The sequence below is a fragment of the Agrilus planipennis genome, unplaced genomic scaffold, assembly GCF_000699045.2.
Source record: "Agrilus planipennis isolate EAB-ADULT unplaced genomic scaffold, Apla_2.0 scaffold232, whole genome shotgun sequence".
Taxonomy (NCBI): Eukaryota; Metazoa; Arthropoda; class Insecta; order Coleoptera; family Buprestidae; genus Agrilus; species Agrilus planipennis.
Genome location: NW_020438990.1, coordinates 202,739 through 224,835, shown reverse-complemented (window position 1 = coordinate 224,835; position 22,097 = coordinate 202,739). Strand labels below are relative to the sequence as shown.

Genomic DNA, 22,097 nt, shown 5'->3' with positions numbered 1-22,097 from the left:
AATATTCCACAGATAATCTTTCATTCTCTTCTGTCTTCATTTCGTCCGTCTCATCTTTCTCACCCGAACCACCACCCACCCATTCCCACGATTCCTGAAAGCAGGCTGAAGAGGGCCTTCCGCCCTACCTTCCGGCATAGTCCGGAGGGACTGCCCGCCTACCAGCATTAGTGGCTGGTGGGAATGAAACACCCAAAAGTTTTTTTTTTCCGTACGACTGGGTAGTGTCGGATTCCCGAGGAAGAAGTCCTCGGACTTACCGACTAGAATCCCTCTACCTCAGGCCGTTCTAGGACCAACTAGGGTCCTCTTCAGCCGCTCCTTCCATCCTCAGTTATATGACTTCCTAAATAGTGAAAATCAGTCACATTCTCTTATTTTTTCGTCTCCTATCTTCATATTCGCTCTTTGTCTGCGTATTTTCCCTTGGATATCTTTATATTTGTTTCCACTACATCATTATCAACTATTCAATCATTGTATCAAACATGAAGAAATGAGGTCGATACCTACAGAAATTCCTTCGATAATTATTTATGTCACAAAAATAGAAAAAAGGACGTTGTATTATTTATTACGTAAAATTGGCCTTCAGAATTAGCCGAGTGTTTCCAAGCTTGAAGGAGTGACATTGGTTGCCTATGTTTCGTCCTTAAAAAGGAAAATCTTTCCTCAAAAGCTGTTTCTATTTTGAGTGGAACTTTTTCCAATACATTCTCATGTAGACTTTATTTAGGAAGTACCTGTGCATTTTTTTTAATTTTACTCGGTATTGTTAGGATTTTTTTAAGGAGTCTCATGTATTAGTGTCATCTCTAACGCTAGCTAATTAAACAGGAGTTAATGTAGGTCATTAAAAACATTCGGTTTAAACGTAAATTTGCCTAATAATAAGACGACAGATAGGAGTGTAATATTTAGTAGTTGGTTATTAAAGCCTTAAATAACTCGGCATCTTGTTATAAATGGGTTTAGGATCATTTTCGTTCACTTCTGCAGCACAGTAAAATACGTGTGGTCTTCATGGTCGGTGATCGCTTCTTTGCCATTGCTGCATGCTATGAAAATTGTCACGTTGCGTTCAACGACGTGTAAACCCATCATTGTCGGATGTACTTGAAAGATGCCAAGTCAGTTTTGATTCACTGCGCTTTATTAGCCAACTAACTACTTTGCCAAACACATATTAGAATATAGATTGTGCATACAAGATCGCTATTGAACATAAAGTGCATTTCCTAAATGGTATGGAGGTATTTTCCAAAGAAGTAGGGGTGCTATTTTAATTTTTTTTTGCATATAAAATTGCGAAATTGTTGTCGCTGGGCTTCCTCAGGGCATAAGAGGTGAGCCCACTTCTTTTTATAGTGTACGTGGACGATCTACTCTATCTTCTTAAACGACAATTCTTGCAAGACAAAATCGTAGAAATTCTTAAAACATCCCTCTCTCCTCTCTTCATCATCATAAGGTTATCAGTCCTAAGACTGTTTGGCCACGCATCTCCACTCTTTCCTATCCTGAGCTAATCATCGCATTTCCCTAAAACTGGAACATCCCACATCCTTGGAAACACTAGTCTAATCTAAGGCTACCTGTATTCCTCTTAACTCCTGTTTCTGCCTCTATTATTTCTCTGACTAGACCTTCATGCCTGGGAAGGTCTCCTACCAACCTATCTCTCCTATTTCTTATTGACTTCCAAAGAGTCCTCTGTTATCCTTTTCTTTTTAATACCTCTTCATTTCTAACGTTCTCTATCCACGGCATCCTCATCATTCGCCTGTAACACCACATTTCGAACGCTTCTAACCCTTTCTTTTCCACCGCGTCCACCGTCCTTTTTATCCTTTTATTTAACTGATCTCAATTTGCTACCATTATAAGAGTATTTTTATAGTTCTGATTTATAACAGAAACTTAGTTATGTTGTTCTTCTGCCATTTTATTATTGTTATTGTTACATTTATCCAATCTGCGCTCAGATAATTTATCATCATTTGGATAAAATAAATTGAATTGATTGTTGAGATTCCTTTTTAAGCTTCTGATGTTGGCTATTTTGGATTTATTTTAATTCTGGGAATCGTTTGTATATGCCCCTGGTTTGTGAATGTGTCATTTGTCCAAATTATATCTATTTTGTCCCAATTCCAACACCGGGATAAACAAAATAACCATTTACCGTGGATTACAACTTCCTACGATGAGTTCGCGTAGAAAATTTTTAATGTCTCATCCAATTTTAAGTGGCAATAATTTAGCACCCGCTTGTTGCACTGACAGATCGTGCTTTTGCCAAACCCGACACTTCAGGACCATAAAAACTACGGAATCACATGTGTGTGAACATGGCGTATTTCACTTTATGACAGACCGTGTAATACTTTGTAGTACGCATTTGTGTGTGTGGAGTTTTGTTCCATGTGGTTTTCACCTTTGTCTTTTGCGTATACAGATAGGGCAAAATTGTTACCGTACGTAAAAATTTCTTTGTCAACATCTTTTCTTTTTATTTATGTGTGTGGAATACTCTCAAAATCTTTTAAACAAGTACTTTAAATTGCTTTTGATAAACTTTTTTTACTTTACTTTATTATTTATATGAAAAGGTGGTTGAAGGTATCTGTACCTGCTTTTCAAGAAATGATGCTACCCCTATAGATGCTTGCATGTAATAAAATAACCCTCTGATTTGTTCTCAATCTGCCTGCACTGTATATACATCTCCGTCTGAGACATGTTCAATTTCCTTGTACGTACTACTATAGCGTTAATTTTGTAGAAAAATGAACAGGGTGGTCCAATATTTAAAGCATCCATAAATAATACTAACTCAACTATGTACTGTGATTTATTCGATAAAATTTTTGTTTATAAATAGAATTTTTACTAACGAAAATATAATGCTCTTTTAAATAACGAAAGCTTTCATAAAAAGTAATGTAATTTTATAATTTAACCATTCTTAACATATCAAACTAAACTTTAATTAATCAAATAATTTACGTACATGTACTTCAAAATTTTGTGTACGTGTATATCTACAAACTTAAATTGAAATTTTAAAAGTGTCATCCCCTAATTTTGTAAACTTACAGATTAAGCTTTTCTTTCTTTAAACGGGACCCAATAAGAAATGCTCAAATTATATCTGAAACATCTTACAATTCTTTTTATTATATGATATTAATTCACAAATTCCAGAGTATATCCTTTATTGCGCGGAATTATCAAACATTTAAAAATATTTTTAATAAGTTTTTTATAGTACCTATTTTCCTATATTATGTCTTAATTTATTTGAAATTGTTAAATAATATCGTAAACAACGTATAAATTCACGGCTTCGATGTGGCCGTACTATTTACACACCGAGATGATAAACACGATAACAAATCCGACACAAACAAGTTTTGACGCTGACGATGAGTGATGTTTTCTATTCCTTTCTTTCTCCTTATAAAAACTGTTGATTAAAAAAACGCTATGAGTTATCTTTGCCAAGGTTAACAAACGACCAGTTACATCAGGTCGGAATTCAGTCGTGTGCTGGTTTCGTACGATATGGGTCGCAAACGTAAGCGGTCATCGATTAATTTAAAGCTTTTGATCGATAGCACTTTCTTAAATAATGATGACAATGCATTTGACGAGGCATTGTTAGAAAATACTCTCTCGAGTCCGGCGGTAAGTTGTATTAGTACTAAACGGCGAAGAGTGATTTTGAATAGTGATATTGATAACACAGTTTTAAGGGAATTGGACATTAATCGTTACGAAAACTACTGTGAGGAAACCCATGTGAGTGTAAAATCGTGTGATATTGAAAAGGCTGACTATACGTATAAGGAGTTTGATATAAAAGTAGCTGACGAACTGATTGTTTGCAAAGAAGGTTAGTGTTTAACAATATATACTTATTAATGTCTTTAAACGTTCTAAAAAGCTCTTCTTTTGCGCAGATATAATGATAAAAACTATGGGTAGGTACATGTTAACATTTTTTTATAAAAGTGTAAAATCTGTGATAGGTTTATGTTATTTTTCTGTAATTTGATTGATATAAGTTAGTTAATTAAATTATGCATGAGGATTATAACAACAGTTCGGTTATGAAGCTTTTTATAAAAGCTCCCAAATTATTAGAGGTTTACCTTATCAGGTATATTTAACCCATCCACTGCATTTATCTGATCAGTTAGTTAGTTACACACATACACAAACGCACTGGATCATTAATACCTTGTTCTTTTTTTTTTTTTGACATGTGGTAGGTATATATTTTGTACCTCTTTACTTACATGGTTATATAATATGTGGGCGAAGTCGAACGGTCATGTAGCTTAGCTACCTGTCTTTCCAACTTATCGTCGTTTGATTAAGTCTCCGAATCTCCGAAATACGATACGTATGACATACTTGATTGATCAAGTGGCGCCCGCATCATTATAGATGTAATATCGGCAGAAGTCTTTGATTTATTTACCTACCTGTGTGCTACATCAATACAAGAGCACAGGATTTTAATTTATTTTCGCTAGTTTTTCTTTGTTTGGTTGATCCACTATTTGACAAGATATTGGCAAAGTTAAAAATATTTATGGTCAATTCAAAACGAGGTTCTTTATAGGCTAAAGTTTAACTGCTGTAATATTGAAAATCGAAACGTTGTGGCCTATATGAACTGATAGGTCCGGACGTTTCGTCTAAAACTGTAGTAGTCATGTGTTGACAAAGGGGACAACTGATTGTGAGTGAGTCCCAAAATGAGTAGGTGAAGATTATACCTCAAATTCTCGGCGGTACCAGCCGCAGCCCCCGATGAAACGTCTGGACTTAATTTAGACCACAGTCGAATCGATATGCTACCTTAGAAGTAATTTTTATCAATTTTGACTATCCATTACATAGTCTTCTGGCTTTTTTTTAAACCAATACACCAAAAAGTATAACTTTTTTTGATGGCGGTATAGTTTAGTCGTTGGTTTCTGTCCCTCTGTCGTATCGCCGGTGATTCTCACCGAAATCAGAGTCCAAAAAGGAAACAATAAACTTATTCACATTCTGTCTCTTCCGGCGAAGAACGTCCTCAAAGGTCGATCCGTCAGATGACAATTGTATTAATACGAGAAGGAAGACGCGTGGAGTCGCAGTTCGCGGGAGACTCTCAGGTGTAACCGATACTGGTCGACTTTGATACCTGTACACACACACACACACATACACATACATACAAGCAGGGTCACATATATCGTAATTTTAGAGGTAACCGATACCCTATCGGCACAATGCCGACGATGCTGTGCCGGTATATCGGATACACCGACGGGCTCGTAGCTTGATTCGTTGTTTGTCCACAATTACAGGTGACCATTCATTCCGTTCTTATTATGGGAACCGGACGACAAAAGCAATATATATATATAAATTTGTATTACATACGTACATATGTATGTATAACTTATAGGAATGTAAGAGTGGTAAGTAATACCTACCTGTCTGTCTCTCCATCCTTCGCGGTTCCAGAGTATCCTGTAGCCAACTACCCAAGAGGAAGTGGTCGGATTTCTTCCTTTGTCTAAATGTCCATATTATGTGAAATTTCAAGTAACATTAAGTGCCCAAATATTCCCAACAAAAGCGCGAAATTCTAAGAAATCCTTACAAGCAACAAAAATTACGTTAAACTTGATCATGGTTCTTTAAGTCCAATCTTGTACCGAAAGATGATTTATTAGCCTTAAAATGTCTCTAATATTTGTGCAAATGTAAGAGTCCAATTACAAAACTTTACTAAAACCTGAATACATATGATAGAGTTTATCAAAATAGTTTTTCAAATATTAATGTGAAAATTCATTTTCAATTTTTACTCGCTATAAATTACCTCAAGTTAAAGATGAAAAGTTTGTTGCTGTTTTCACGCCCACGTCGGGAATCAAAGGTAATTTATAGTGAGCAAAAATTGAAAATGAATTTTCACATTAACATTGGAACAAACAAAATAGCTCAAACCCCAACGCCAAAACACGACACTTTAGTTGTCCGAAGCAACAAGGTTGCCTTCTTCAGGGACTTCAGATCACTTGTAAGTTCTATAACAACCGCCAAAGTTTCTCAAATCTTCAGATTAACTACTATTAAATGTCAAAGTGTTTCATGTAGTATTACAATAGTTTCTTGTCATCAATGACTGTTTTATTACCACAATTTAAACTCAAAATAAAATAAATTCTCAAATTAAAATTATATCTGTACCACTTTAATTAAATGTAGGCGAATGCGCCGGGCCGCCGCAAATTGTCAATACTTTTACAGAAAAAATTACAACAATTATCGGTAAAGTCATTCCACAAACAACCATTTGAGAATTACTTCAAGATTTATCAATTATTCCATTCAATTTGTGTTGCGAGCGTGTTACGTAGATGCAGGTAGCTTTGCAACTCTATATCCGACATTCAACAATATGCCGATATTGAATTACATGAAGTATACAGATATGTAGCGTAATAATTGTTAATTCAACGAGTGTGACGTTTAGTTAGTTGTGATTTGCGAAACCCTTCAGGTGTGTGTGGGGTGAATGATAGAATGGTGGGGAGGTCTGTGAGAATTGCAAGAAAGGAAGTCGATGGTACGATTGAATTGTGAAAATTTTAAACAAACGATAAGCTTCTTGATCAGTTAGTTCCTTCGTGTCGTGTCTATGTCGCGTTTTATGATTTAAAGCCCTTCGGTAGGTGTCGAAATGTTCAATCGCCATCGGGTGAATAAGTGAAGGCGTTTTTTGCTTTTACAGTTTGTGAAATTTTCCGATTATTTTTATTCTTTTTTTCAAAAGTGTGTTTTACTTTTTTCTTCAAAATAATTGCAATTAAATGTTGCAATTGTTTAATTGCAAATTACTATTCCGCAATGCCAGTTGCAGTTCTTGTTGGCAATATTGCAGTCTAAAAAAACGACTTGTGTGACAAAATGGAACTATTCGATATACATAAATAATGAAAATTATTGTTACTTCATCTTGTTGGATACATATTTAAATTATTATTAATTATTTTATTTTCGCGCCTGTGAAAGTTGCAAAATACGTTTGATGGACGGAACGGCGGAGATGAGAGCCAGGATCAGATCAGGATGAGATTATGCACGATTATTAATAGAAGTAGTTTCGTGAAAAGTCGCGGTATCAAAGGCGCATGTGTCAAATGGTCTTTCAAAAGTAGCCAATCGTTGTTCAGGGGTGGCACCGTTCGTGCCATGCGCCCTCTGCACCCTTTAATGCGTCTGACCGACCCTAATGTAGACCTCAGATTAGGTTAGTCAAGAAGTGCCGGAAAAATCCACCGTGGGCTGTAGTAAGGATCACAATCCTACCATAGTGGCAAAAGAAAATTCGGAAAAGCTCAGTTTCGTTTTGGGTTTTGTTATCTACGGAATAACTTTCAAACAATTTTTAATACAATATAGGAGTAGAATTATGTTAGATTGGGTTAAATTAAATTGGATTGACTAATCTTGTACTTTAAGGGATGAAAATTATTTCAAAGTTAAAAGATATTGTGGAAGACTTAAAATGGAAAGCTCAATTTTCTTCCTAATTTTTGTTACTGTAGAATGTCGGTCAGCTAAATTAAGACCAGGGTAGACAGTGTTAAAGTGATATAAAAAATTCAGAAATTCGAAGTGGGAAGTCCAATTTCTTTTAAGATTTTGTAAAAGATTTAATTTTAATGGTCCCTTCTATTACAATAAAGTTAAGTTTAGTTAGATTGGGTTTGATTTGGTAGTATCAAAATGGCAAAATAAAATTCAGGAACTAGAAATGGAAAATCCAAAGATTTTTATGAATAACTTTGAATTTGAAGGAGTCTTTTGTATTATAATTAAGTTTAGGTATTTATGTACTTTGAAAAATTAACTTTAAAGGACTAAAAAGACACTGACGTCAGGTTTTTCTTTGAACTTAAAATTAATATTGGTTCAAGAAAATCGCCCTGTACATCTACTTATATCCAGGTTTAATACACATTCTCTCCGACAACTGACCCACCCCATAGAAATCTCTTGCTAGGTATGCACAAACATATATATTTGGTATCCATCCTGGCTCCTCCCATCGTCAGTCAGGGATCCGCTTATCCGTTTCAGTAGCCCTGTACCCACCGTTTGGCTCGCCTCTCCCAAAAATACGTCCACACACATACACAGACACATAACGTCGCGACGCTCATCTCATCCGACGCGAGGCATCGCTGCAAAAGCCTCAGATAGACATATACGTCAAATCCTATACGTAGGATCAACCGTTTCCGGCGGACAACGTGACGCTCTCTATCTTTTCACGATTTATTTATTGTTGTTTTTTTTTTCATATCAATCCAAGTTCGCCACAGCGTAACCAAAATATCGACATTAGACTCTCTTAATTAATAAATAAATTAATCGTCCGGGGGTGATGCACTATAAAACAAATTGTTGACAATGACCGTCGGCGAGATTTATATAAACGACTGATGACTTCTGCTGTAGCGTGAAAGAGTTACGATGATGAGAAAACGGGAGTTTTTTTGAGGAAAGACAGCTGAAAAACTGGATGTGGATTTTTATGATAATACTTAAATAAAATTTGTTTGTAACATAAGTATATAGTGCGGTGGTGCTTGTGTAAACGACAATCTGGATACCGCAGCGGCAAACTTAGCATCTTTGCTGTCTTTCAGGACGCAGGGTGCCGCAGCCATGGATCTCACCACGGCCTATCGCTACAACCAGAACATGATGGAATATTACACCTGTAAGAAAATCCGTTAGTAAAAATAATGACGGTTTTTGTGTAGGAAAATCCAAAATGAATTGTTTATTTCAAACTTTATTCATAGAGAGTTTAGCAACTTATTTCAACTCATTCATTCATCAGAAACATTTATAAAAAGGTTCATATTTTGTTAGATTATCAGTCGACAAATTCTATTTACTTACACTTTGAAAAGAACAATTTGCAGTTTTGTTTACCTTTTGGTTTCATCATACGAGCACATATTTCCTTAATTCAATGAGACAAATATAATATAAATATCATTAGAAACATCTTGGTGGTTTAAAAAGTAATTAACGAATATTCTCGTTTAAAAATTATGTTGTTTAAAGTGCCCAACTGTACTGGCGTTATAACCAATTAAAAAGTTCTTTAAATTGGCAACATAGTACCTAAACACCCTTGTGATGTATTATCCATTTGACTATAGACAGCTGAGTTTTAGTACAAAAGGTTAGCGAAAATGGTCCTAGAACGTGTAATGAAGTGCGATTGTGTATTTTTGAATAAAGCTTGAAAAGAAACTGGTCACACGGGTCCGTCGAGCTTTTTGTGTCTATGTCTTGCACGTCAGATGAAGTCAAAAGATAAAATTCCAAACAGAAGTCAATGAATAAATAGGTTTAAATTTTCAGTAAGGTAAACTAACGACAAATAATAATAATCAATCGGTACAACGTTAAAAAGTACTTAAATAATGGTAAATATAGTAAAAATATGATTTACACGTTAGAGTCCTTAGAGAGAATTTATCCTTGCCTCATGTGAATTTTCCAAACGCTACTTATTATCTCACTTAATAAGGGTTGTAGATGCGCCTTTGTCCTTTGTGTAATCATTTACGTCTGTTATAGAAAATTAAAGATAATAATTCAAATTCAGCAGTTATTAGATCGTAGTAAAAAGTGCAAAATAAATGTGTGGGTAGTATCAGCTTTCTCATTTCACATGTGTGGCATATAAGTAAATAACGATTTTTTTGGAAAGTTTCTCGCTGGATTATGTCGCATTATAATCTATGTTGTACACGGCAGTAAAGTGTCAATTTTACTTACTTCGAATTTAAAATTTTCGTTTGAAAGCGAGCAACTACATACTTAAGGATATATATCACAGTTCCTTCACGCAATTAGTAGACAGTAAACACTTTTTAAAACGACAAATTTATTGTCTACTTTTGCAATTTAACCCACCTGTGTAATATAGGTATCTACTCTAGATTAAAATGTAATACAGAGGATTGTTAAAATGAACTGGTGACTCATAAAAAATATTACTTAGTTTAAATGGGAATGTATACTTTTATTGTAAGTCTTGAGTTAACTAATTTTTATTGCGAATGTATTAAAGAAACTTTTGAGATAATTGGAAACAACAGAAACAATTTGCGATTTGCTATCTTTAATCAACAATAAACGACAGTATCGATGACGTTATTTTAAAAATCTGATCCTGGCGAATGTATCCTTGATTTGAAGCGATTACAAATAGTTTAAAATATTTCCTCAGTGTACTGAAAATTTTCAAAAATTTATCCTTTTTAAATGTGTGTACGTATTATCAATTTTTACAGCAAAATGTTCAGGCTTTACTTAATTTCATTTCTATGTACATTTTTTTGAGACAAAACGTCACAAATTTTAATCTGGTAAAAGTAGATAAATTTCTGTCCGTAATTAGGTCGTCCAATTCATCAATATAAGCGTCAAATTCACCATGGCAAGCTGCGATTTCCGTCGACACTTGCCACCCACTCTATCTAATCTAGATAATCAGAGTAGGCGATTGCCAATTCACCCCATGCACATCATTTAAGAGCGCTCTAATAAACACTACCTAATAATACTACACTTTGACTAATGCGTACAGAGGATTATCCGACCAGCCCTCAAAACACTCAACACATGTTACTTCGATCCGTATCTATGTCTGCTAATACTTATAGGGATTCTATTACACATGTATATAGCGATTATTTTGACGGTTTTTTTATTATATGTATTAGATATTAAGTGCGACGGTAGCGAAATTGTCAGCATCAGGTAATCCATACATTTTGGCATTTGGTTCTGGTGATGACGGTTTCGATTGAAATGGTTTATTAATAATTCATTCAAGATCACTGATAAGAATAGAGGGGTAAAAGAGACACTTTATAGGGCTATTTAAGCTGAGGGAAATGTGTGTTTAAGGGTACAGCTTTTGTTGGAAAACTGATTAAAATCTAACACACGCATAACATTTTTCTAATAGGTAGGTGCTTAGATAGATTAATTGTCTTGTTTTTGTACTCATCTCACATTTTATTAGATTTAAATGCTAAATTCTAAGGGGTAGTATTTATTGAAAAGAAACGATTGTTATTAAAGAATGAGCTGACTTAACCAATCTTCGCATTTCTCAAAAACAATTAGAGCAACGAATAGGTCTACTTCTACCCCCCTTAACTCCTGTATATGCTCCCAATATTCCTCTATAACTACCCTGAACTACCCCTCCATGTCTGAGGAGGCTCTACCAACCTTCAGCGTCCTCTGCTCTCCTGCTTCACTTAAAACAAATAGGTAGAACTTTTGAGAGTAAACCAAATGAGCACAAATCGTTGAATGAGATACTCAAAAATATTATTTTCTTTCGTTTAAAATATATATTATGAAATCCCAACAACATACCAGAGTCTAGTATTAATTTGTTGTTGTATACTATTCTTTCAATCATCTCCAATGCCGCTGGTAATGAAGAACGACAATTACTATCGAAGACCAGACTGATGTTACAACATCTTATACTTTTTTTGCATTTTAAGCTAGATAAAGTTGAACGATACCTGTTACTCAGCGTTCCTTAGTACGTCATGTAATTAGTGACAATTATTTTTGTTACTGATCAAACCAAATCAAATTATAGATGGTTCTACGACCGGTATACCTATATTAATTCGGATTCGATTCGGTGAACAGTTTCAACAACGAAACGGTGTAATGTATCATTCGATTCGGTTTAGTCTTGATGATGGTGATCTGTATTTTTGCAAAATACTGTTTAGTCATGGAATCATCGATATTCCTACAATTTGTACCTACTCAACACTCCTTTCAACGGATTTGCTAACTTACATTGCCTTTTCTACTTATTTATAATTTTTACTATATCGGGAATCTTTAGTTTTTGTTTTAATTTGTTTCGATTAAAATTATCCGTTGCAGTTACCTTTCTTCCATCTTTACGTTTGTTTAGACGGATGTCCAACGATTGAAATTTACAGTTAATAGTATTGGTGTCAATAAATAAAACTATTGTTTAGCAAAACAATATGTTGCGAGCATGCTTCATGACCCTATGTGGTCTCCGTATAATTTACCACCCGTCAGCAACCGACTACCTACCAAAACAATGATTCTCTGTTTTATAATAGTTTACAATTGTATTAGAAATAATTGATAAACAACTAACTAACTGTAAATTTTAATACAACTTTGTAATAATATTGTACGTAATTATTAAATAAAAGTGAGGCATCTAGAGTTCAATTTCATAACTTTTGAACATTCTGTATCGACTAGCATTTTCTAACTCGACCAGGCTATTTAACAAACGTTTACGTAAATTGTGAAGCTTTTGGTAAATACTTTTTCACAAATTTCATTTCGAATAGGATTTTATTTGAATGGGTTGTAATACAATATTGTATTCACATCGTAACATACATAACAAATAAAGTAAACATTTTATTTTAACTGCTGTTTTATATTCCTCTTTGCGGTTGAGGTTAACGTCGACTTTATAAAATACCAAATTTTACAGACTGGCAGCTTTGAGCTTTCATATACTATAGGTATGGAGATTATACAAAATATGAAAATTTATTTTTGTGTTGTGTGTATGCATGCATATACTAAGGGCAGAGAGCTAGCTGTCTTTGATTATATCAAATCATTTATCAACTGCGAGCATGTTGTTGCAAAGTCATGCAACGGCTTCGGTGGTTGTTACAATTAGTGATCTTGAACTGTTGAATTCGTTATGAAAGATTCTGCATACTGTCCCCTTTAAATGAAACGTACTAGCTAACTTTCAATTTTGTTGTTTTCCTTTCTTGTTTCATTTGATTTTCGTTCATGTGCGAAGACGACGCTTATTATTTCCTTGTGAAAGGACGATGCCTACTTTTTTTTTTTTTGGAAAATTTAAAATTTGAGCTTTAGCCTAAAGTCACANTAATTTTGTAGAAAAATGAACAGGGTGGTCCAATATTTAAAGCATCCATAAATAATACTAACTCAACTATGTACTGTGATTTATTCGATAAAATTTTTGTTTATAAATAGAATTTTTACTAACGAAAATATAATGCTCTTTTAAATAACGAAAGCTTTCATAAAAAGTAATGTAATTTTATAATTTAACCATTCTTAACATATCAAACTAAACTTTAATTAATCAAATAATTTACGTACATGTACTTCAAAATTTTGTGTACGTGTATATCTACAAACTTAAATTGAAATTTTAAAAGTGTCATCCCCTAATTTTGTAAACTTACAGATTAAGCTTTTCTTTCTTTAAACGGGACCCAATAAGAAATGCTCAAATTATATCTGAAACATCTTACAATTCTTTTTATTATATGATATTAATTCACAAATTCCAGAGTATATCCTTTATTGCGCGGAATTATCAAACATTTAAAAATATTTTTAATAAGTTTTTTATAGTACCTATTTTCCTATATTATGTCTTAATTTATTTGAAATTGTTAAATAATATCGTAAACAACGTATAAATTCACGGCTTCGATGTGGCCGTACTATTTACACACCGAGATGATAAACACGATAACAAATCCGACACAAACAAGTTTTGACGCTGACGATGAGTGATGTTTTCTATTCCTTTCTTTCTCCTTATAAAAACTGTTGATTAAAAAAACGCTATGAGTTATCTTTGCCAAGGTTAACAAACGACCAGTTACATCAGGTCGGAATTCAGTCGTGTGCTGGTTTCGTACGATATGGGTCGCAAACGTAAGCGGTCATCGATTAATTTAAAGCTTTTGATCGATAGCACTTTCTTAAATAATGATGACAATGCATTTGACGAGGCATTGTTAGAAAATACTCTCTCGAGTCCGGCGGTAAGTTGTATTAGTACTAAACGGCGAAGAGTGATTTTGAATAGTGATATTGATAACACAGTTTTAAGGGAATTGGACATTAATCGTTACGAAAACTACTGTGAGGAAACCCATGTGAGTGTAAAATCGTGTGATATTGAAAAGGCTGACTATACGTATAAGGAGTTTGATATAAAAGTAGCTGACGAACTGATTGTTTGCAAAGAAGGTTAGTGTTTAACAATATATACTTATTAATGTCTTTAAACGTTCTAAAAAGCTCTTCTTTTGCGCAGATATAATGATAAAAACTATGGGTAGGTACATGTTAACATTTTTTTATAAAAGTGTAAAATCTGTGATAGGTTTATGTTATTTTTCTGTAATTTGATTGATATAAGTTAGTTAATTAAATTATGCATGAGGATTATAACAACAGTTCGGTTATGAAGCTTTTTATAAAAGCTCCCAAATTATTAGAGGTTTACCTTATCAGGTATATTTAACCCATCCACTGCATTTATCTGATCAGTTAGTTAGTTACACACATACACAAACGCACTGGATCATTAATACCTTGTTCTTTTTTTTTTTTTGACATGTGGTAGGTATATATTTTGTACCTCTTTACTTACATGGTTATATAATATGTGGGCGAAGTCGAACGGTCATGTAGCTTAGCTACCTGTCTTTCCAACTTATCGTCGTTTGATTAAGTCTCCGAATCTCCGAAATACGATACGTATGACATACTTGATTGATCAAGTGGCGCCCGCATCATTATAGATGTAATATCGGCAGAAGTCTTTGATTTATTTACCTACCTGTGTGCTACATCAATACAAGAGCACAGGATTTTAATTTATTTTCGCTAGTTTTTCTTTGTTTGGTTGATCCACTATTTGACAAGATATTGGCAAAGTTAAAAATATTTATGGTCAATTCAAAACGAGGTTCTTTATAGGCTAAAGTTTAACTGCTGTAATATTGAAAATCGAAACGTTGTGGCCTATATGAACTGATAGGTCCGGACGTTTCGTCTAAAACTGTAGTAGTCATGTGTTGACAAAGGGGACAACTGATTGTGAGTGAGTCCCAAAATGAGTAGGTGAAGATTATACCTCAAATTCTCGGCGGTACCAGCCGCAGCCCCCGATGAAACGTCTGGACTTAATTTAGACCACAGTCGAATCGATATGCTACCTTAGAAGTAATTTTTATCAATTTTGACTATCCATTACATAGTCTTCTGGCTTTTTTTTAAACCAATACACCAAAAAGTATAACTTTTTTTGATGGCGGTATAGTTTAGTCGTTGGTTTCTGTCCCTCTGTCGTATCGCCGGTGATTCTCACCGAAATCAGAGTCCAAAAAGGAAACAATAAACTTATTCACATTCTGTCTCTTCCGGCGAAGAACGTCCTCAAAGGTCGATCCGTCAGATGACAATTGTATTAATACGAGAAGGAAGACGCGTGGAGTCGCAGTTCGCGGGAGACTCTCAGGTGTAACCGATACTGGTCGACTTTGATACCTGTACACACACACACACACATACACATACATACAAGCAGGGTCACATATATCGTAATTTTAGAGGTAACCGATACCCTATCGGCACAATGCCGACGATGCTGTGCCGGTATATCGGATACACCGACGGGCTCGTAGCTTGATTCGTTGTTTGTCCACAATTACAGGTGACCATTCATTCCGTTCTTATTATGGGAACCGGACGACAAAAGCAATATATATATATAAATTTGTATTACATACGTACATATGTATGTATAACTTATAGGAATGTAAGAGTGGTAAGTAATACCTACCTGTCTGTCTCTCCATCCTTCGCGGTTCCAGAGTATCCTGTAGCCAACTACCCAAGAGGAAGTGGTCGGATTTCTTCCTTTGTCTAAATGTCCATATTATGTGAAATTTCAAGTAACATTAAGTGCCCAAATATTCCCAACAAAAGCGCGAAATTCTAAGAAATCCTTACAAGCAACAAAAATTACGTTAAACTTGATCATGGTTCTTTAAGTCCAATCTTGTACCGAAAGATGATTTATTAGCCTTAAAATGTCTCTAATATTTGTGCAAATGTAAGAGTCCAATTACAAAACTTTACTAAAACCTGAATACATATGATAGAGTTTATCAAAATAGTTTTTCAAATATTAATGTGAAAATTCATTTTCAATTTTTACTCGCTATAAATTACCTCAAGTTAAAGATGAAAAGTTTGTTGCTGTTTTCACGCCCACGTCGGGAATCAAAGGTAATTTATAGTGAGCAAAAATTGAAAATGAATTTTCACATTAACATTGGAACAAACAAAATAGCTCAAACCCCAACGCCAAAACACGACACTTTAGTTGTCCGAAGCAACAAGGTTGCCTTCTTCAGGGACTTCAGATCACTTGTAAGTTCTATAACAACCGCCAAAGTTTCTCAAATCTTCAGATTAACTACTATTAAATGTCAAAGTGTTTCATGTAGTATTACAATAGTTTCTTGTCATCAATGACTGTTTTATTACCACAATTTAAACTCAAAATAAAATAAATTCTCAAATTAAAATTATATCTGTACCACTTTAATTAAATGTAGGCGAATGCGCCGGGCCGCCGCAAATTGTCAATACTTTTACAGAAAAAATTACAACAATTATCGGTAAAGTCATTCCACAAACAACCATTTGAGAATTACTTCAAGATTTATCAATTATTCCATTCAATTTGTGTTGCGAGCGTGTTACGTAGATGCAGGTAGCTTTGCAACTCTATATCCGACATTCAACAATATGCCGATATTGAATTACATGAAGTATACAGATATGTAGCGTAATAATTGTTAATTCAACGAGTGTGACGTTTAGTTAGTTGTGATTTGCGAAACCCTTCAGGTGTGTGTGGGGTGAATGATAGAATGGTGGGGAGGTCTGTGAGAATTGCAAGAAAGGAAGTCGATGGTACGATTGAATTGTGAAAATTTTAAACAAACGATAAGCTTCTTGATCAGTTAGTTCCTTCGTGTCGTGTCTATGTCGCGTTTTATGATTTAAAGCCCTTCGGTAGGTGTCGAAATGTTCAATCGCCATCGGGTGAATAAGTGAAGGCGTTTTTTGCTTTTACAGTTTGTGAAATTTTCCGATTATTTTTATTCTTTTTTTCAAAAGTGTGTTTTACTTTTTTCTTCAAAATAATTGCAATTAAATGTTGCAATTGTTTAATTGCAAATTACTATTCCGCAATGCCAGTTGCAGTTCTTGTTGGCAATATTGCAGTCTAAAAAAACGACTTGTGTGACAAAATGGAACTATTCGATATACATAAATAATGAAAATTATTGTTACTTCATCTTGTTGGATACATATTTAAATTATTATTAATTATTTTATTTTCGCGCCTGTGAAAGTTGCAAAATACGTTTGATGGACGGAACGGCGGAGATGAGAGCCAGGATCAGATCAGGATGAGATTATGCACGATTATTAATAGAAGTAGTTTCGTGAAAAGTCGCGGTATCAAAGGCGCATGTGTCAAATGGTCTTTCAAAAGTAGCCAATCGTTGTTCAGGGGTGGCACCGTTCGTGCCATGCGCCCTCTGCACCCTTTAATGCGTCTGACCGACCCTAATGTAGACCTCAGATTAGGTTAGTCAAGAAGTGCCGGAAAAATCCACCGTGGGCTGTAGTAAGGATCACAATCCTACCATAGTGGCAAAAGAAAATTCGGAAAAGCTCAGTTTCGTTTTGGGTTTTGTTATCTACGGAATAACTTTCAAACAATTTTTAATACAATATAGGAGTAGAATTATGTTAGATTGGGTTAAATTAAATTGGATTGACTAATCTTGTACTTTAAGGGATGAAAATTATTTCAAAGTTAAAAGATATTGTGGAAGACTTAAAATGGAAAGCTCAATTTTCTTCCTAATTTTTGTTACTGTAGAATGTCGGTCAGCTAAATTAAGACCAGGGTAGACAGTGTTAAAGTGATATAAAAAATTCAGAAATTCGAAGTGGGAAGTCCAATTTCTTTTAAGATTTTGTAAAAGATTTAATTTTAATGGTCCCTTCTATTACAATAAAGTTAAGTTTAGTTAGATTGGGTTTGATTTGGTAGTATCAAAATGGCAAAATAAAATTCAGGAACTAGAAATGGAAAATCCAAAGATTTTTATGAATAACTTTGAATTTGAAGGAGTCTTTTGTATTATAATTAAGTTTAGGTATTTATGTACTTTGAAAAATTAACTTTAAAGGACTAAAAAGACACTGACGTCAGGTTTTTCTTTGAACTTAAAATTAATATTGGTTCAAGAAAATCGCCCTGTACATCTACTTATATCCAGGTTTAATACACATTCTCTCCGACAACTGACCCACCCCATAGAAATCTCTTGCTAGGTATGCACAAACATATATATTTGGTATCCATCCTGGCTCCTCCCATCGTCAGTCAGGGATCCGCTTATCCGTTTCAGTAGCCCTGTACCCACCGTTTGGCTCGCCTCTCCCAAAAATACGTCCACACACATACACAGACACATAACGTCGCGACGCTCATCTCATCCGACGCGAGGCATCGCTGCAAAAGCCTCAGATAGACATATACGTCAAATCCTATACGTAGGATCAACCGTTTCCGGCGGACAACGTGACGCTCTCTATCTTTTCACGATTTATTTATTGTTGTTTTTTTTTTCATATCAATCCAAGTTCGCCACAGCGTAACCAAAATATCGACATTAGACTCTCTTAATTAATAAATAAATTAATCGTCCGGGGGTGATGCACTATAAAACAAATTGTTGACAATGACCGTCGGCGAGATTTATATAAACGACTGATGACTTCTGCTGTAGCGTGAAAGAGTTACGATGATGAGAAAACGGGAGTTTTTTTGAGGAAAGACAGCTGAAAAACTGGATGTGGATTTTTATGATAATACTTAAATAAAATTTGTTTGTAACATAAGTATATAGTGCGGTGGTGCTTGTGTAAACGACAATCTGGATACCGCAGCGGCAAACTTAGCATCTTTGCTGTCTTTCAGGACGCAGGGTGCCGCAGCCATGGATCTCACCACGGCCTATCGCTACAACCAGAACATGATGGAATATTACACCTGTAAGAAAATCCGTTAGTAAAAATAATGACGGTTTTTGTGTAGGAAAATCCAAAATGAATTGTTTATTTCAAACTTTATTCATAGAGAGTTTAGCAACTTATTTCAACTCATTCATTCATCAGAAACATTTATAAAAAGGTTCATATTTTGTTAGATTATCAGTCGACAAATTCTATTTACTTACACTTTGAAAAGAACAATTTGCAGTTTTGTTTACCTTTTGGTTTCATCATACGAGCACATATTTCCTTAATTCAATGAGACAAATATAATATAAATATCATTAGAAACATCTTGGTGGTTTAAAAAGTAATTAACGAATATTCTCGTTTAAAAATTATGTTGTTTAAAGTGCCCAACTGTACTGGCGTTATAACCAATTAAAAAGTTCTTTAAATTGGCAACATAGTACCTAAACACCCTTGTGATGTATTATCCATTTGACTATAGACAGCTGAGTTTTAGTACAAAAGGTTAGCGAAAATGGTCCTAGAACGTGTAATGAAGTGCGATTGTGTATTTTTGAATAAAGCTTGAAAAGAAACTGGTCACACGGGTCCGTCGAGCTTTTTGTGTCTATGTCTTGCACGTCAGATGAAGTCAAAAGATAAAATTCCAAACAGAAGTCAATGAATAAATAGGTTTAAATTTTCAGTAAGGTAAACTAACGACAAATAATAATAATCAATCGGTACAACGTTAAAAAGTACTTAAATAATGGTAAATATAGTAAAAATATGATTTACACGTTAGAGTCCTTAGAGAGAATTTATCCTTGCCTCATGTGAATTTTCCAAACGCTACTTATTATCTCACTTAATAAGGGTTGTAGATGCGCCTTTGTCCTTTGTGTAATCATTTACGTCTGTTATAGAAAATTAAAGATAATAATTCAAATTCAGCAGTTATTAGATCGTAGTAAAAAGTGCAAAATAAATGTGTGGGTAGTATCAGCTTTCTCATTTCACATGTGTGGCATATAAGTAAATAACGATTTTTTTGGAAAGTTTCTCGCTGGATTATGTCGCATTATAATCTATGTTGTACACGGCAGTAAAGTGTCAATTTTACTTACTTCGAATTTAAAATTTTCGTTTGAAAGCGAGCAACTACATACTTAAGGATATATATCACAGTTCCTTCACGCAATTAGTAGACAGTAAACACTTTTTAAAACGACAAATTTATTGTCTACTTTTGCAATTTAACCCACCTGTGTAATATAGGTATCTACTCTAGATTAAAATGTAATACAGAGGATTGTTAAAATGAACTGGTGACTCATAAAAAATATTACTTAGTTTAAATGGGAATGTATACTTTTATTGTAAGTCTTGAGTTAACTAATTTTTATTGCGAATGTATTAAAGAAACTTTTGAGATAATTGGAAACAACAGAAACAATTTGCGATTTGCTATCTTTAATCAACAATAAACGACAGTATCGATGACGTTATTTTAAAAATCTGATCCTGGCGAATGTATCCTTGATTTGAAGCGATTACAAATAGTTTAAAATATTTCCTCAGTGTACTGAAAATTTTCAAAAATTTATCCTTTTTAAATGTGTGTACGTATTATCAATTTTTACAGCAAAATGTTCAGGCTTTACTTAATTTCATTTCTATGTACATTTTTTTGAGACAAAACGTCACAAATTTTAATCTGGTAAAAGTAGATAAATTTCTGTCCGTAATTAGGTCGTCCAATTCATCAATATAAGCGTCAAATTCACCATGGCAAGCTGCGATTTCCGTCGACACTTGCCACCCACTCTATCTAATCTAGATAATCAGAGTAGGCGATTGCCAATTCACCCCATGCACATCATTTAAGAGCGCTCTAATAAACACTACCTAATAATACTACACTTTGACTAATGCGTACAGAGGATTATCCGACCAGCCCTCAAAACACTCAACACATGTTACTTCGATCCGTATCTATGTCTGCTAATACTTATAGGGATTCTATTACACATGTATATAGCGATTATTTTGACGGTTTTTTTATTATATGTATTAGATATTAAGTGCGACGGTAGCGAAATTGTCAGCATCAGGTAATCCATACATTTTGGCATTTGGTTCTGGTGATGACGGTTTCGATTGAAATGGTTTATTAATAATTCATTCAAGATCACTGATAAGAATAGAGGGGTAAAAGAGACACTTTATAGGGCTATTTAAGCTGAGGGAAATGTGTGTTTAAGGGTACAGCTTTTGTTGGAAAACTGATTAAAATCTAACACACGCATAACATTTTTCTAATAGGTAGGTGCTTAGATAGATTAATTGTCTTGTTTTTGTACTCATCTCACATTTTATTAGATTTAAATGCTAAATTCTAAGGGGTAGTATTTATTGAAAAGAAACGATTGTTATTAAAGAATGAGCTGACTTAACCAATCTTCGCATTTCTCAAAAACAATTAGAGCAACGAATAGGTCTACTTCTACCCCCCTTAACTCCTGTATATGCTCCCAATATTCCTCTATAACTACCCTGAACTACCCCTCCATGTCTGAGGAGGCTCTACCAACCTTCAGCGTCCTCTGCTCTCCTGCTTCACTTAAAACAAATAGGTAGAACTTTTGAGAGTAAACCAAATGAGCACAAATCGTTGAATGAGATACTCAAAAATATTATTTTCTTTCGTTTAAAATATATATTATGAAATCCCAACAACATACCAGAGTCTAGTATTAATTTGTTGTTGTATACTATTCTTTCAATCATCTCCAATGCCGCTGGTAATGAAGAACGACAATTACTATCGAAGACCAGACTGATGTTACAACATCTTATACTTTTTTTGCATTTTAAGCTAGATAAAGTTGAACGATACCTGTTACTCAGCGTTCCTTAGTACGTCATGTAATTAGTGACAATTATTTTTGTTACTGATCAAACCAAATCAAATTATAGATGGTTCTACGACCGGTATACCTATATTAATTCGGATTCGATTCGGTGAATAGTTTCAACAACGAAACGGTGTAATGTATCATTCGATTCGGTTTAGT

General features: G+C 34.3%; 1 protein-coding gene across 6 annotated transcripts in view; it reads left to right on the top strand.

Annotated features, from left to right (window-relative positions):
- The window catches only part of LOC108741565 (paired box protein Pax-5), a 249,993-nt gene that overhangs the window by 172,518 nt on the left and 55,378 nt on the right, over positions 1-22,097 (top strand). For 4 of the 6 annotated variants that reach the window (XM_018476407.1, XM_018476406.1, XM_018476404.1 and 1 more), the window contains exon 1: positions 13,827-14,166. The exons of 1 other annotated variant lie outside the window; for it this stretch is intronic. In XM_018476407.1, the coding sequence (XP_018331909.1) occupies positions 13,836-14,166 (331 nt within the window). In that variant the 5' untranslated portion in view covers positions 13,827-13,835. Of the gene's footprint in view, positions 1-13,826; positions 14,167-18,508; positions 19,072-22,097 lie in introns of those variants that run through there. One more of the 6 variants, XM_018476409.1, reaches the window with a different exon arrangement.